Genomic DNA, 13,654 nt, shown 5'->3' on the forward strand with positions numbered 1-13,654 from the left:
ACATGAATGATCGTTACTATAGTTGCACTGTTTGGCTGCTGATTTCAATAATTGGAATTCCTATCTATCCGATATTAACGTCACTAGTGTTAGAATGAAAAGCATTGTTAATCAAACGTCATCAGAAAAACGCATTTCAAAAAAGGCTATTGGCCGATTAGGCAAGCATGAATAAAAATAGGGAGCTTCATGAATCGTCCTTCAGATGATTTTTAAAATTCTTAGTGTGAGAAACTCCCAAAGGAAATTGAATTCTGTTAATAACACTTATTTCGAGGCATTGAAATTAGAAAAAATGACGCTTGAAGATTAAGCACACGTCTCTATTCTCTTCCTGTACAAGAAACTGGATAAATGAGGTTCATAAAAAAAGAATTGAAAGCGGGATTCATTTTACTTCAAAAACTTTTATATAAATTCATTAGTGCATATGAATGAATAAAAAATTAATTCTAATACAGATTCTAAAAATTATTTATTTTATTCAGCAGCATTGTTTTGATTTTATTAAATCTGAACTTTTAATGCAAGATGATTAAATTATATCCATATCTACAATTATTGTATCAATCATTTCCATAAGATAAATAGAATTAAAATTGATTCAAGATGATGGTATCATAAAAATAATAATTAGTATAAATTAATTTTTAATAAGGAATTTCCTCAAAGAAATACTTAATTAAAGATCTATACTTTTTAAGTGAATAGTGAAAAAAAATTACAAAATAAAATTTTTATTTTAATTTCAATGAGACTACTCTATATTTAATTCTTTCATATATATATATATATATATATATATATATATATATATATAATATATGAATTTTGACATATTGGATCGATTTTAGACTATATTTAATTCATATATTTCATTGATTATCGACAAAAATATGCATTTTCACTTATTTAGAATACCTCATTTGTTTGGTCAACTGAATTTTACCGCCTCAATTTCGTGAATCACTTAAATCTGATTAATCCATTTTAAAAATGAATAAATATCATTTCAAATGTAAAAAATCACGAAGAAATCAGTATTGAGCATAGATCCATGTCCCTCGGCAAGATAAGGAGAACGGTCGTGTTTTGAGTATCCATCACGAAATAGTTTTGTAAATTTTTAATATTCTGCAAGCATTCTTGCATTAGAATGAGTTGGAATGACGAGAAACAATATTTATTATTACAAACATTGTTGATAATTGGGCCTTTGTTTTGCACGAAATAGATCTGATAATTCTGATCACGTTTGGGTTCATAAACACCCTCTTCCGTAAAAATATTATTTTGAGCTTATAACGACCCATCAATATGTTTTCAATTTCAATTGTTAGCATTATTCAATACTGTATATTTTCTAAAGAGAGCATGGGAAGTGCACGACGGTGGAGGCACAGCAGAACGATAAGCTTCCATTGCCGAAACAATTTTGTTAACTGTTTTTCTTTCTGTAGCTTAATGATGAATTTCATGATGCTTTTTATTTATGATGAGGATTTTCATCTATAGAATAACTCTTCGAAGTTGAAATGAATTTATTGACCGGCTGAAGTGAAAATTAGAGTTGATAGTAATATTGTTTATCTTCTAATTGTAATGTTTTATTAAAATTTTAACCAAAATTATCATTTTAAAATTTTTTGTAAGTTGAATCGCAAATAATCTTAATTCCTTTTCAATGAGCTATTGATTTGAAAGACTTCGAATGGTATTTGCAGCATAATACGTAATCGTTTAAAACAATTCAATAATTAAGGTAATTTTAGTATAGAATAGATTTTTATAATGAATTACTTTCTTTAAGATATTTTTACGTAAAACGCATAATGTTTCAGAGCAGATCATCGAAGTCACCACAGATATTTGCGAAAAATTCTTTAACATCGATTCCGTTAATATAATATATTCACGAGAAACAAAAGTGATAAATAAACAAATCAATTGGACGAATTGCTATGGCAGTGCTTTTCAGAAAGAATTTCTTTACTATTATTAAATGTATTTTTTTTTTCATTTACTCAAATGATATTTTGGTATTTATTTTTTAGATAGTAGATATAAGAATGAAGTGATGGTCGATAATGAACCAGTCCTATTTGAGATAATTGACACTTGCCCAAAAGTAAGTAAATAATTATTAACTTAGGTTATAATGAAAAAGAATACAGGAATAGTCGAAGTCATTACGATTAAGCTTTGATTTTTAAAATCTTCTTCAACATATAAAGATATCTGGGTTCTCAAGTTGACAAAGAATATGTTAAGAATAAATAAATGCGATGCGAAGGGTCTCTAAAATGGAAATTTAAAAATGAATGATAATACACCATTTGACACAATTTTCCTATTACAAATTGCGAAATATGTGATAGTGTTCAGATCAATGGTCATCGTTTAGGACGATTCTTTGATAGCAACCAAGAATAACGGATAACACCGAAGATTCTAGTTAGCAAAAAAAAAAAAAAAAGCTGTTGTATTAGAGTTGTTTATTGGCACATTTTTCAAATTGAATGCTATTGACCATTGATAATAGGTATAAACAGAATCAATTCGAACAAGTAACCACTAAATAGAAAAATGTGACTTACGTATTATTTTAATACTAAATATTACAATAATGAATCTGATACCTTGTTCATTGATTTTTTTATAATTGAAGGAATTGAACTCGTTATACGATGATTATTTAAATTTTTAAAATCGGTTTGTGTAAAATGGTATTAGGTGCAAATAATTATCTTTATGTATTTTTCAAACATTTTTTCCGTCGCTTGATTGTCTTAAACCTTTCTAGAACTTGACATTATTAATTACTTCTTATATCACAGAATGTAATAAAGCGGGGTGTTTTGTATTGCTTTCAAATGAAAGCACTAAAAATTATAAAAAATTAATATAAATTATATCGCATCAGTTGAAAATTTTCGTTGCGTATTAAACAAGAGATTGCTAAAAATATTAACATAAAGTTGATTAAATTTCCTTTTTTAAAATTTTAAAACTAAAAATATTTAATATAAAAATAATTTTCAAGAAATATGCATGCAGCTTCAAAGAATACAACAAAACTTAATCATTTCGTATAGCTGTAGTTTTTAAATTCCTTGAAAACTCCCCCCCCTCCTCTAAGTAAAATATTCAGATGCATTGTGATAAAATAATAATTATAGCCAGTATACAGGTTGTCTCAAAAACCTTGACCGCGGCTTTTATTCCTTAAATATTGATCACAGACATATACAGTAAATTGCAAAGTTGCGTAAAAAAAGGTGTAAAATGTTATGAAATCGATTAAAATTTTCAAGGAATTAAACTTTAAAAAAATACAAAGTTTAAATTTTTATACGAACCCCGCACAAAAAAAATTCTCAATGAGTAAAATGTGCTCTATCCTCTAATAAGGTCATGTACAAAATTTCAGAATTTTATCATGAAAACTCTCAAAGATATATTTTGGTGAAGGGTCAATCATAAATTAAAATGCAAATGTTTACAGCTTCAGTGCAGATGACATGACACAGGAATGCACCATAAGGAAATAAAATATGCTTTATATCTTTAGTTTTAAATACAAATTTTAAAATCTATGCTTCCTAAAAAATACTTTAAAATTTTATATCATGAATTATAGAATATAACTTAAAAATAACACAGTCAATGAACTTGTAAAAAAACTTATGTAATCTTTCCTTTAAGTAATCTTTCCTTATGTAATCTTTCCTTTAAGTAATCTTTCCTTATGTAATCTTTCCTTTAAGTTATTATTTCTACACATTTTTAATACTTTTGAACCTATAAATAGCAAAATTATTATTTATTTATTCAATCATTACTTTCTTTGTAAATTTGTGTACGACCTCTAAAACACAAACATCCGACATTATTTTTCCTTTTTGCGAACTCATATCCAGGCATCGAAAAGTGGTTTAAGCCAGCATTTAAGTAGTTTCATAGCTTTGAGACTTTTTGTGATAAATTGCTGAAATTTTGCACATGACCTTATTAGAGGATGGGCCACATTTTACTCACTGGGAATGTTTTAGTACGGGATCCATATAAAAATTTTAAATTTTGTATTTTTTGAAGTTTAATACCCTGAAAATTTTAATCGATTTCATAACATTTTACACCTTTTTTTACGCAACTTTGTAATTTACAGTATATGTCTATTATCAATATTTAAGGAATAAAAGCCGCGGTCAAGGTTTTTGAGACACCCTGTATAAAGTTTGCTACATATTTTAAATGGACCATTAATATTTCTTATCGAAATCCACATTTCGTTAATTTTAAAAAGCATATTATATGTAAAAAATGAGTTCCTAAAAGCTTCAGGAGTGAGTAAAAAATTTTGAATCTTCAGTGAATTCTTCAAGTTTCAGTGAATTTAATCTAAATTAATTTATTAGTAAAATTAAACGTGATCTTCGATCTATTGTTTCGAAATAAATAATAATAAGAAGAAGAATTTAGAATAACTATGCAATAATTTAGATAGTGCATTGAGTGCTTTTATGAATATTAGACCTGAGTTTCAGTTTGGAATGCAAGCAAAATTAATTAATTATAACTGTTCTTTGGAAAGCATTAATTTAAACAGTAATCTCCCAATCCAACATGAATAATGGATTTACATGCTTTAAATCTTCTTGTAATTTAAGTAGTAAACTTTAACTATAGTACTTTAAATTGGCAGATTACATAGCGATGAAACATGGAATAAATGAGATTAAAATTATAACCTTTGCCATGAAAGAGTCAAAAGTGAATGATCATAGGAAGATCTCTAAAAGCAACTCTAAACAAAGAAAGATTTAGAGCTGCTATTTCTATTATAATGTGCGATGTTTGTGCATCCGCTTGTTTTGTTTTAGAGTACTCTTTTATGCGGGCTTTGTTTATAAGAAAGTTAATGAGAGTGTTAGAAACATTCAAAGATGCAAAGGTTTTTGATATGATAAACACATTATTTCATCTAGTGTGCATAAAAGACGATTCATTGATCAGCGTTTGCTTTTTAAAGATTATGTTTGTTGTCCGATCATCGATTTTCATTGATTTTTTTTTCTTTTTTGAAATTCGAGGAATACTCTCTGTAAACCAGTAAGATAAATTTGAAGTTTATAAGATTTTTTATTAAAGTTATTTGCTCATGATTACGATAAAATTGGTGTGTTACTTGGTTTCTATGGTGAGTCATTTTGAAAACTCTTTCTTAACTATAATATTAACAGAATTTTTAAATATAATATTCATAAGAAGCAATAAAATAATTCAAAAATATGAATTATGGGATTTCTATAAAAGTTACCTATGTCATTTTTGGAATTTCGTTTTAGGAAGCTTCAGTGAACGTATGAAAGTTAATACTCGTCACTATAGTATTCGTTTACGTTTAGATTTCTGTTTCGTCAGTGGGCCTACTAAGTTCGCTATTGCTCCTGGGAGTCTTATGTCATTCCACTTTCGTCTGCTAACCTGTTCTTTTGTGAGGTGGTAATAAAATATACTTCTATAAATATTAAATACAGCATCGCCTCTTTTTATGTTGGTTCTGGGAGTGCTCTATATCCAAAAAAGAAAAAAAAAAAATCCTACACGTGTTTTCTTGATTTCATATGACATTATTTTTCTTTTTCCTTAAAGAAATAAATAACATATATAATAATGAACTTCTTCGAAAATAATAAGAAAAAGCGGTATTAAAGCTTCAGTTTGAAGTACTTTGAAAAATAAACTTTCTTTTATAACTAAAGCATAATTTTTCTGTTTGAACAGGGGACAAACATTTTTCCCAAAGAAGAGATCCTGCAGTGGGCGGATGGCTTCTTGTTGGTCTATTCCATAATCGACAAGGAGAGTTTTACATATCTCCGGGACGTTCGGCAAGTAATCCAGAATAGCAGACCGGCGTCTCCCGGTGGAACACAAGGACAATCTCCAATTCCCATTGTTGTGGTTGCCAACAAAGCTGATCTCATACATCTACGTCAAGTTAGCTCTGAAGATGGTACAAATTACGTACATATTTCACAGATCATCAAATCATTTCCTCATTTATTAGTTTAAGATTGCGATCACGAAAATTTAAAATCAATTCGGAAGATTACGTTCAGTAAAAGGAAAGTAATTGTTTGCCGGGATGCAAAATAATTATTTGACTTTGACTTGGTATGGTATTATTTTTCGAGATATTTTTAAAGTTTAAAAATCATTTTATGATTTACAAATGTGTAACATTTTCTGAAATCTAAAATAGAAAAAAAATTCAAATCAGAGTAAGTCATCTCAATACGTGATAAATCGATTTCCTTTTTTAAACTTGAAAGTAGATTAAAATTTAATTGAAATAAATTTTCCCATCTTAATAATAAGCGATAATAGCATTTTTATTGAAAACTCATGAGCATTGTCAAAAGCTTCGTCTTTCAAATCTTTTCAGTCTGCAAATATTTAATCTCTTACAGGAAAATTGTTTTCTCCAAAATATTTTAAAGTTTCACCATAGAAACACGAAACTCTGACGATTTAAAATGGTCCGTATTTAATTTTCATACATTTCCTCGCTATGTTCATAAACTGAATAAGCGTTCTTTGCTGTTTAACAGGCAAATAAAATTCGTTAATTAAGCAGCGTTACAGCCATTGCATTAGTTTCATCATCTATTTGCAAGCACACATGCTCTAAATAACTCTATATTTCTCATTTCCTCCATTTTATTAAAAATAAACCTACTCCAGATCAATCTACGAGCACGTTCGAAAAACTCTTACGTAAAAATAGATAGAGAGAAAAAGAAAATGCATTTTCAAATTATGACGTTCATGTTCAAAAAAAAAAAAAATCAAATGATTGAAATGCTCTTATTTGTCTAACTTGAGCTGCCTGTTATCTATCTTATGTTCATATTGCGCTACTGTCTTATTTAAGAGAGGGTTTTTGTTTCAAATTTTATGACATACCCATCAAATATTTTTAAAGAATGAATGCTGATCATCAAAAATGAATTTCATTGCGTAATTAGTAGCTAAAGCCTTCAGATTCTCTTTGAAAAATTAATTCTAATTTATTAATACTGAGGATTTTGTATTCATTTTGGCTGAAATGACACAAGTCAAAATACGCAGTTACATAATTAAAAATAAATAATATAGCTTTGTTACTTATACTGTAAAGCTATACTGAAATACTTCTTTCTTTTTCTAAATTTATATTCCTTGAATGGCCTAATATTATTCTCATGGGATTGGCAAAATGTTGACATTGTTATATTTATTCTCAAAATGATGCACGAAGCAAACAGACTTATGTTTGGATGAGTTGCGATTTTCTTGTGCAACAGTCAAATTGATCAAATCGATAAACTTTGTGATACGTACCGTTGGATCGATTAAGTGCTTTCAAGTGCCAGTTACGACTGCATCAGTGAACATAAACTTCTGCTTCTACGAATTTTCTATTTTATTACTCAAATAAACTGACATTTTTCGTTTTCTTTGTGTCTGAAGTGCTCAACAAAATTTATTCATTTGCTTCTAAAAGGAAAGAAACAATGAGCTTTCGCCGTGTAATTATGAACTGCATAAAATTATTTGTGCTTTACACGATCTGTTCTTTATATTAATATGATGGAATCAAAATGTTTTCTACAAAATTTACTTGAATTTATTATTAAACAAGAAAAAAAAGAATGATAAAAAATTAAAAAATTTCTTCATTTGCTTCTGAAAGGAAAGAAACAATAAGCTTTCGCCGTGTAATTATGGACTGCATAAAATTATTTGTGCTTTACACGATCTGTTCTTTATATTAATATGATGGAATCAAAATGTTTTCTACAAAATTTACTTGAATTTATTATTAAACAAGAAAAAAAAGAATGATAAAAAATTAAAAAATTTCTTCATTTGCTTCTGAAAGGAAAGAAACAATAAGCTTTCGCCGTGTAATTATGGACTGCATAAAATTATTTGTGCTTTACACGATCTGTTCTTTATATTAATATGATGGAATCAAAATGTTTTCTACAAAATTTACTTGAATTTATTATTAAACAAGAAAAAAAAGAATGATAAAAAATTAAAAAATTTCTTCATTTGCTTCTGAAAGGAAAGAAACAATAAGCTTTCGCCGTGTAATTATGGACTGCATAAAATTATTTGTGCTTTACACGATCTGTTCTTTATATTAATATGATGGAATCAAAATGTTTTCTACAAAATTTACTTGAATTTATTATTAAACAAGAAAAAAAAGAATGATAAAAAATTAAAAAATTTCTTCATTTGCTTCTGAAAGGAAAGAAACAATAAGCTTTCGCCGTGTAATTATTCGCCGTCTATTTCTTAGTTCTATGTTTATGAAATTACAATCGCTTTTAAATAAAAATCGCGATGAACTAACAACTTAGAATGGCGCCATCTATTAATAATAATAATTTTTAATTGACTTCCAAATTCATACAGAGTAGAGATTTCAAATAGACCGACAAAAAACGAATTAATATTGCATTGTTATCCATTTCTGAACTGTGTTAAAAATTTCCAAGTCGCTGGCTTATTTGGAAGAGTTTAAAATCGATTGCAAAATTTTCACAAACAGACAGAACAGAAAGAGAGTTAATAAAAATACATTTAAAAAAACTTAATTTTATAAAAAAATGAGGATCCTTTTCAGCAGTCTAATCAGCTGAACTAAAATTTAAGTATTAATTGAATGATTTTTTTTTTGTAGCTTTCCTCAAAAATTTTACTATAGATTCAGATTTGCAATTATTTGCGGTTTCGTAATAGAATTATCGTAAATGAATGCGTTTAACTTGATTTTGATTCATCAAATATTTATAGGCAGTAACATAATGCATTAATAAGCAGCTTTGAAATAATGGCAATAAAGTACTTTTAAACTCTTTAATTCCATTTAATTATTTCTTTTTATTTAAATCTTATTATGTAGACATTTAAAAGGGATAGCTAGATTCCATTGTGGGAAAGGAAACTTGATAAAATCATATTTTACAGCTAAAGTTTTCCTGTGAGTTTTTTCATTCAAATGAACCTCTGACAAGAATAGATAAGAGTATATGAGCTGTGGAATATGCGCTCATCCTAATATGCTTAGGAATTTCTAGATGAAATCATACTTCAATTCGTAAAACTAATATAATATTGTTTTCAGGGGAAAAGTTGGCTAAAGATAATGATGCTGCCTTCCTTGAAGTTGCTGCATCAGAACATGTTTCCCAAGTAGCTGATGCTTTTCTCGAACTCTGCCGGGAGGTTCAGTCATTTCGAAGACGTTCCAAACAATCTCTTTTGGACCGTATAAAATACGGCGGGAAGAATAACCGGGGCGATTCAAGCAAAAAGTAAAGGAAGCTGAAATGCCTCGGAAAAACTGATTCGTTTCCGGGAGGAAAGCAAAATAGATTACATTTGATGGATGTATCAAATAAACAATGTCTGCTCAAAAATTTCAATGAAACTGTTCTGCGAGAGACGTTTTTGAGGTCGATAAATACACTTTGCATTTTGTTTATTATCGATGTACTCCAACTTCCTTACTATCTGTTTCTGCGTATTCAGCACTCATCTTATTGAAGACTAGATGTTTTTGCCATAAAATAACTATAAACAATCGTGCATATAAGCATTGAAGTGTCTGAAAAGGCATATTTTTGGTGAGAACAATGAAGTGGAATAACTATTGAGTCAGGAATATCAAGGTTGCTGGATTTGTTATGTGCCGCCAAATGTGAGAAATCTTGATGAAATTTCCTGATTTATTAATTAATGGTCTCCATTTTCAGAAGATTTCAAACAAATCTTGGCCTGGTTGATTGAAGAAAATTTAGTAATAGTTGTTTGTGACAATAATGCTATTTGCTGTAAGAATTCCACTTTTAGTGAAACATTTATCTGTTTGTAATAATATTCTTTGTAATAATATCGTATTTTTTAAAACATTTCTTGATAAAATTCATTCTTAAGCTATTCAATATGTGGTCACAAAAATACATTTTTATATATGGATATCGGTATATGAAAAAAGGAATCAGATAGATTGAAAATTCAAACGGTTCTCAAATAATTAAAGGGAAGTAATTAAACCTAAATTCCTATGGAAACTCATTTTTTGAAATACCAAGATCAATGGAAGAATTAGAAAGGTCGATAAATATTCCTTCAAAATTAATTAAATAAAATAACTGTAACCTAATACATTGTCTTCGTTCATATAATATAATGAATGAGTATTAAAATAGCAGATACTGTTTACGATTATTAATGAGATTAGCCTTTAAAATGCTCAATTTAAATATATATGCAAAAATAATGCGAAATAGACATAATTAAGTCTTCTTTAAGACTACACATACATAAATAAAACAATCTTTGGCTATTCTTTAGTGAATAATGACTCCTTAATAGATTTAGATTTCTCGTGATCTTTTTACACCTCTTGTTTTCATAATACTGGACGTTTTTAATACCTATAATGATTTAAATTACATAATCGAAACAAAAATATTTATTAAAAAAAACACTTAACTGCTCTTCTTAATAAATAACTTGATAATAAAATGTCTGTCAATATGTGTGTCTCCGATTTAAAAATTTTTAGCATTTAAATAGAAAAAATAGCTGACTATGAACTAAAATTTATAGCTAACATGTTGTCAGTATTTTTGAGTTCTATATCTTTGCTATTCTATTAAATGGGAAAATATATAATAGTTTACGCAGGAATGAATTTAATCTTGCATGAAATGTATATAGTTTACGATAGCCTTTTTTTGAAACTCTGATGAACCATAAAAGAAGACAAGTTTAGAGAAAAAAAATTAATTTATTATCAAAAGTCATATATAAACATGATTACTTTTCTACATAAACGTCGTGAAGATTCATGCATTTTTCATGTTGGTTTCCACTCCCCTCTTCGAAAAACATTGTCACCAGTAGTCACCAGATTGGCATTGACATTTATTTGCAGTTTCTTGTTAGACTGGTAATTCTTTGAGTTTTCCTTTAAAGAAAAATTAAGGAGTAGGAATGTCTAAACTTGAATCCTCCGAAGTCGTGATTTTGCCATGTTTGTCTGTTAACTCATTGCTTCCTTCGTTTCGTTCGAACGACTTCATTGAATATGATTGTGATTTTCTTACGCCTTCATAGAGAATGCGGCTTAGAGCCGAGTGATTTCTAAAATGATATTCCAGACTAACGAGGAGCTTCAAAGGAGCGTTCAGGGCCATCTCATATCACTAGCGGCATCGTTTTTTGTATAGGAAATATGAAACCTAATCCATCGCCGTAACAAATGCCTTAATCTTCGAGGCGACGAGTAACAGTTTGTAATAACTTTTGATAATAAATTCAGTTTTTTTACTCTATTTTTTGGTAATAAATTAATTATTTATTACTATTTTTTTATAATAAATTCAATTTTTTTTAGAAAAAACTTTTTTTCTTACGGTCCATCAGAAAAAAAATAGGTAGGAGAGGGGACGTTATTTCTGTTTTCGCATGCAGATGTATGTATTAGTGCTTCTCTTTTCTTTTTGTAAAGAAAGTACAGCAGGAACTATACAGTATTCAGAATATTAAAAGTGATATTATTTATTATATTATGCTTAAAATAACGATATTTCATTTTGAACTGTTAATATATGTACCACGTTGTCGAAAATGACTGATGACAATTGTCAAAGGAACTTTTGATATATTAGTTTAGATATTGATTGTATTTTACGATATGCATGTACACTTTCGTTTGAACACTATTTATGTATGTGAGGAGTATGTATGTATTTTCATTAATGAAGGGACAGAAATCAATAAAAGGTTTTCACTGTATATATTATACTTAATTTTTGAGATTGTTCTCTACTATTTCTTTCGTGAATGTCATAATTGCAGCTCGTAAAAGCATACATTTATGTATTCATGTATTAAATTATATAGCCCTATTCAGTAGATATTATGCATTCATTTAAAAAAGAGTTCGGATGATTCCTTGATGGAAAATACTATCTGTAAATATGCTTTGTATTTTGTAAAAGGGCTATTTTATCGGACAAGGAATGAAGCGACAATTTTTCTTGTACAGTTGAATGACATATTTTTGCTATTTCTATAGATTAGTTGTTTTTAAAAGTCTGTAAGATTTTTTCAGATGTGTCCTTTTTTTTTCAAAAAGTGGAAGGTTTCATTTGACTTTGCAAGCAAATGCTTGATAAAAGAAGGCTGAATTTCGATAAGTTCTTTTCTTTTCTTTCTTATCTTAATTTATTATTTTACAGACTTCAGTATCAAGATCAGATTCATAATCTAAAGCTTTCTGTAAAAATTTTAAAATTGATTTTAAGATAAAAATTATACATGTATACAATTTAATTTGATCTGAACTTTATTTCTTTTATTATGATAGAAAAAAATGGCTTTGGTGGGCTTATTTTTTAAAACTTTGATAAGACAGGACGATTGAAGAAAACATTTTCTGTTGTAACTGTTTCTCTGTTTTTCCAGCATTGCATGAATATTTTATGATGTCCATTTACGTGTTTTATTATCTAAAATTTGAAAGATTCACTTGAATGAATATTAGAAATAAGTGTAAAATGTGAATGTCATAACTTCTTTATCAAAAAGGCTGTAAACATTTATCAATAATGTACGGAAAATCAATAAAACATTTTCTTGGGTGTTAGTTTTTCGTTGTGCATATTATTAGGACATGAACATGGAACTATATGTATATATATTTCTGTGTATTTTATTTTTCGATAAGCTGTAAGAAGATTTCAAATGACACGTATCTGTTTAGAGAGAGATCGAAATCATTAGGTAAAAACTTTTCCTTTAGAATACTTGTTCGAAATTCAACTTTATTATATTTTCATATTGAGACTGGCATTCAAATTTAACGAGTTCTAATTAACACTTTAATTGTGGCTTCCAGATGTGGTTCTTTCACAGAATCATCATCATTTCAAATTGGTTATCTTCAATCAAGTCCTCCATAGACGTTATAATTCGATACAAAAATAGCATGCAATCAATTAACATCCTGAGTATTCTACGGACATTGAATAAATTCAACAATACATTTTTAAAACAGATTAGATCATCTCATTGAATAACACGCACACAATCTTCTATCGTATCTGTGTGTATAATATAAATCATAAGTATAATATAATATAATAATGATAAGTATAATATAAATCATAACAAAAATTAAAACATTTTGATCAAAACGTATTAATTGCGTCTTATTATCTACGTTTCTAAAAATAATTCCCTAACCACACAAACTCTGACTTCTGTGTTTTTATTTTTCCACAGTGACCAAAAAGAGGTATCATCAAATCCCTTTATGTCAGCTCAAAATAAGCTCTCTTCTTCCTCCCTTCCAAATGGTAATCGACACCTCATGGATTTTATAAGAAAACTTTAAGAATTGAAATATTTTCTTAGAATCAAGAAGAATAAAAGTTTGTAAAGAAATCGAGGCCATTTTTTAAAGAATGATTCACATTCACACGCACGTGCTAAAGGATTTGAATTTATTCGCGTTCTAAAAATAATTGCCTTCTAATCATTCGAACTCTGGCTCCACTTGAAATTCTGATCAGTGCGA

General features: G+C 28.2%; 1 protein-coding gene across 2 annotated transcripts in view; it reads left to right on the top strand.

Moving 5' to 3' along the window:
- The window catches only part of LOC129960967 (ras-like protein family member 11A), a 120,920-nt gene extending 108,211 nt beyond the window's left edge, over positions 1–12,709 (top strand). For both annotated transcript variants that reach the window (XM_056074748.1, XM_056074747.1), the window contains 3 exons: positions 2,053–2,128; positions 5,788–6,019; positions 9,188–12,709. In XM_056074748.1, the coding sequence (XP_055930723.1) occupies positions 2,078–2,128; positions 5,788–6,019; positions 9,188–9,381 (477 nt within the window). In that variant the 5' untranslated portion in view covers positions 2,053–2,077 and the 3' untranslated portion in view covers positions 9,382–12,709. The remainder of the gene's footprint in view (positions 1–2,052; positions 2,129–5,787; positions 6,020–9,187) is intronic.
- The last annotated feature ends 945 nt before the right edge of the window (positions 12,710–13,654 follow it).

The sequence above is a fragment of the Argiope bruennichi genome, chromosome X2, assembly GCF_947563725.1.
Source record: "Argiope bruennichi chromosome X2, qqArgBrue1.1, whole genome shotgun sequence".
In the NCBI taxonomy this organism is placed as follows: domain Eukaryota; kingdom Metazoa; phylum Arthropoda; class Arachnida; order Araneae; family Araneidae; genus Argiope; species Argiope bruennichi.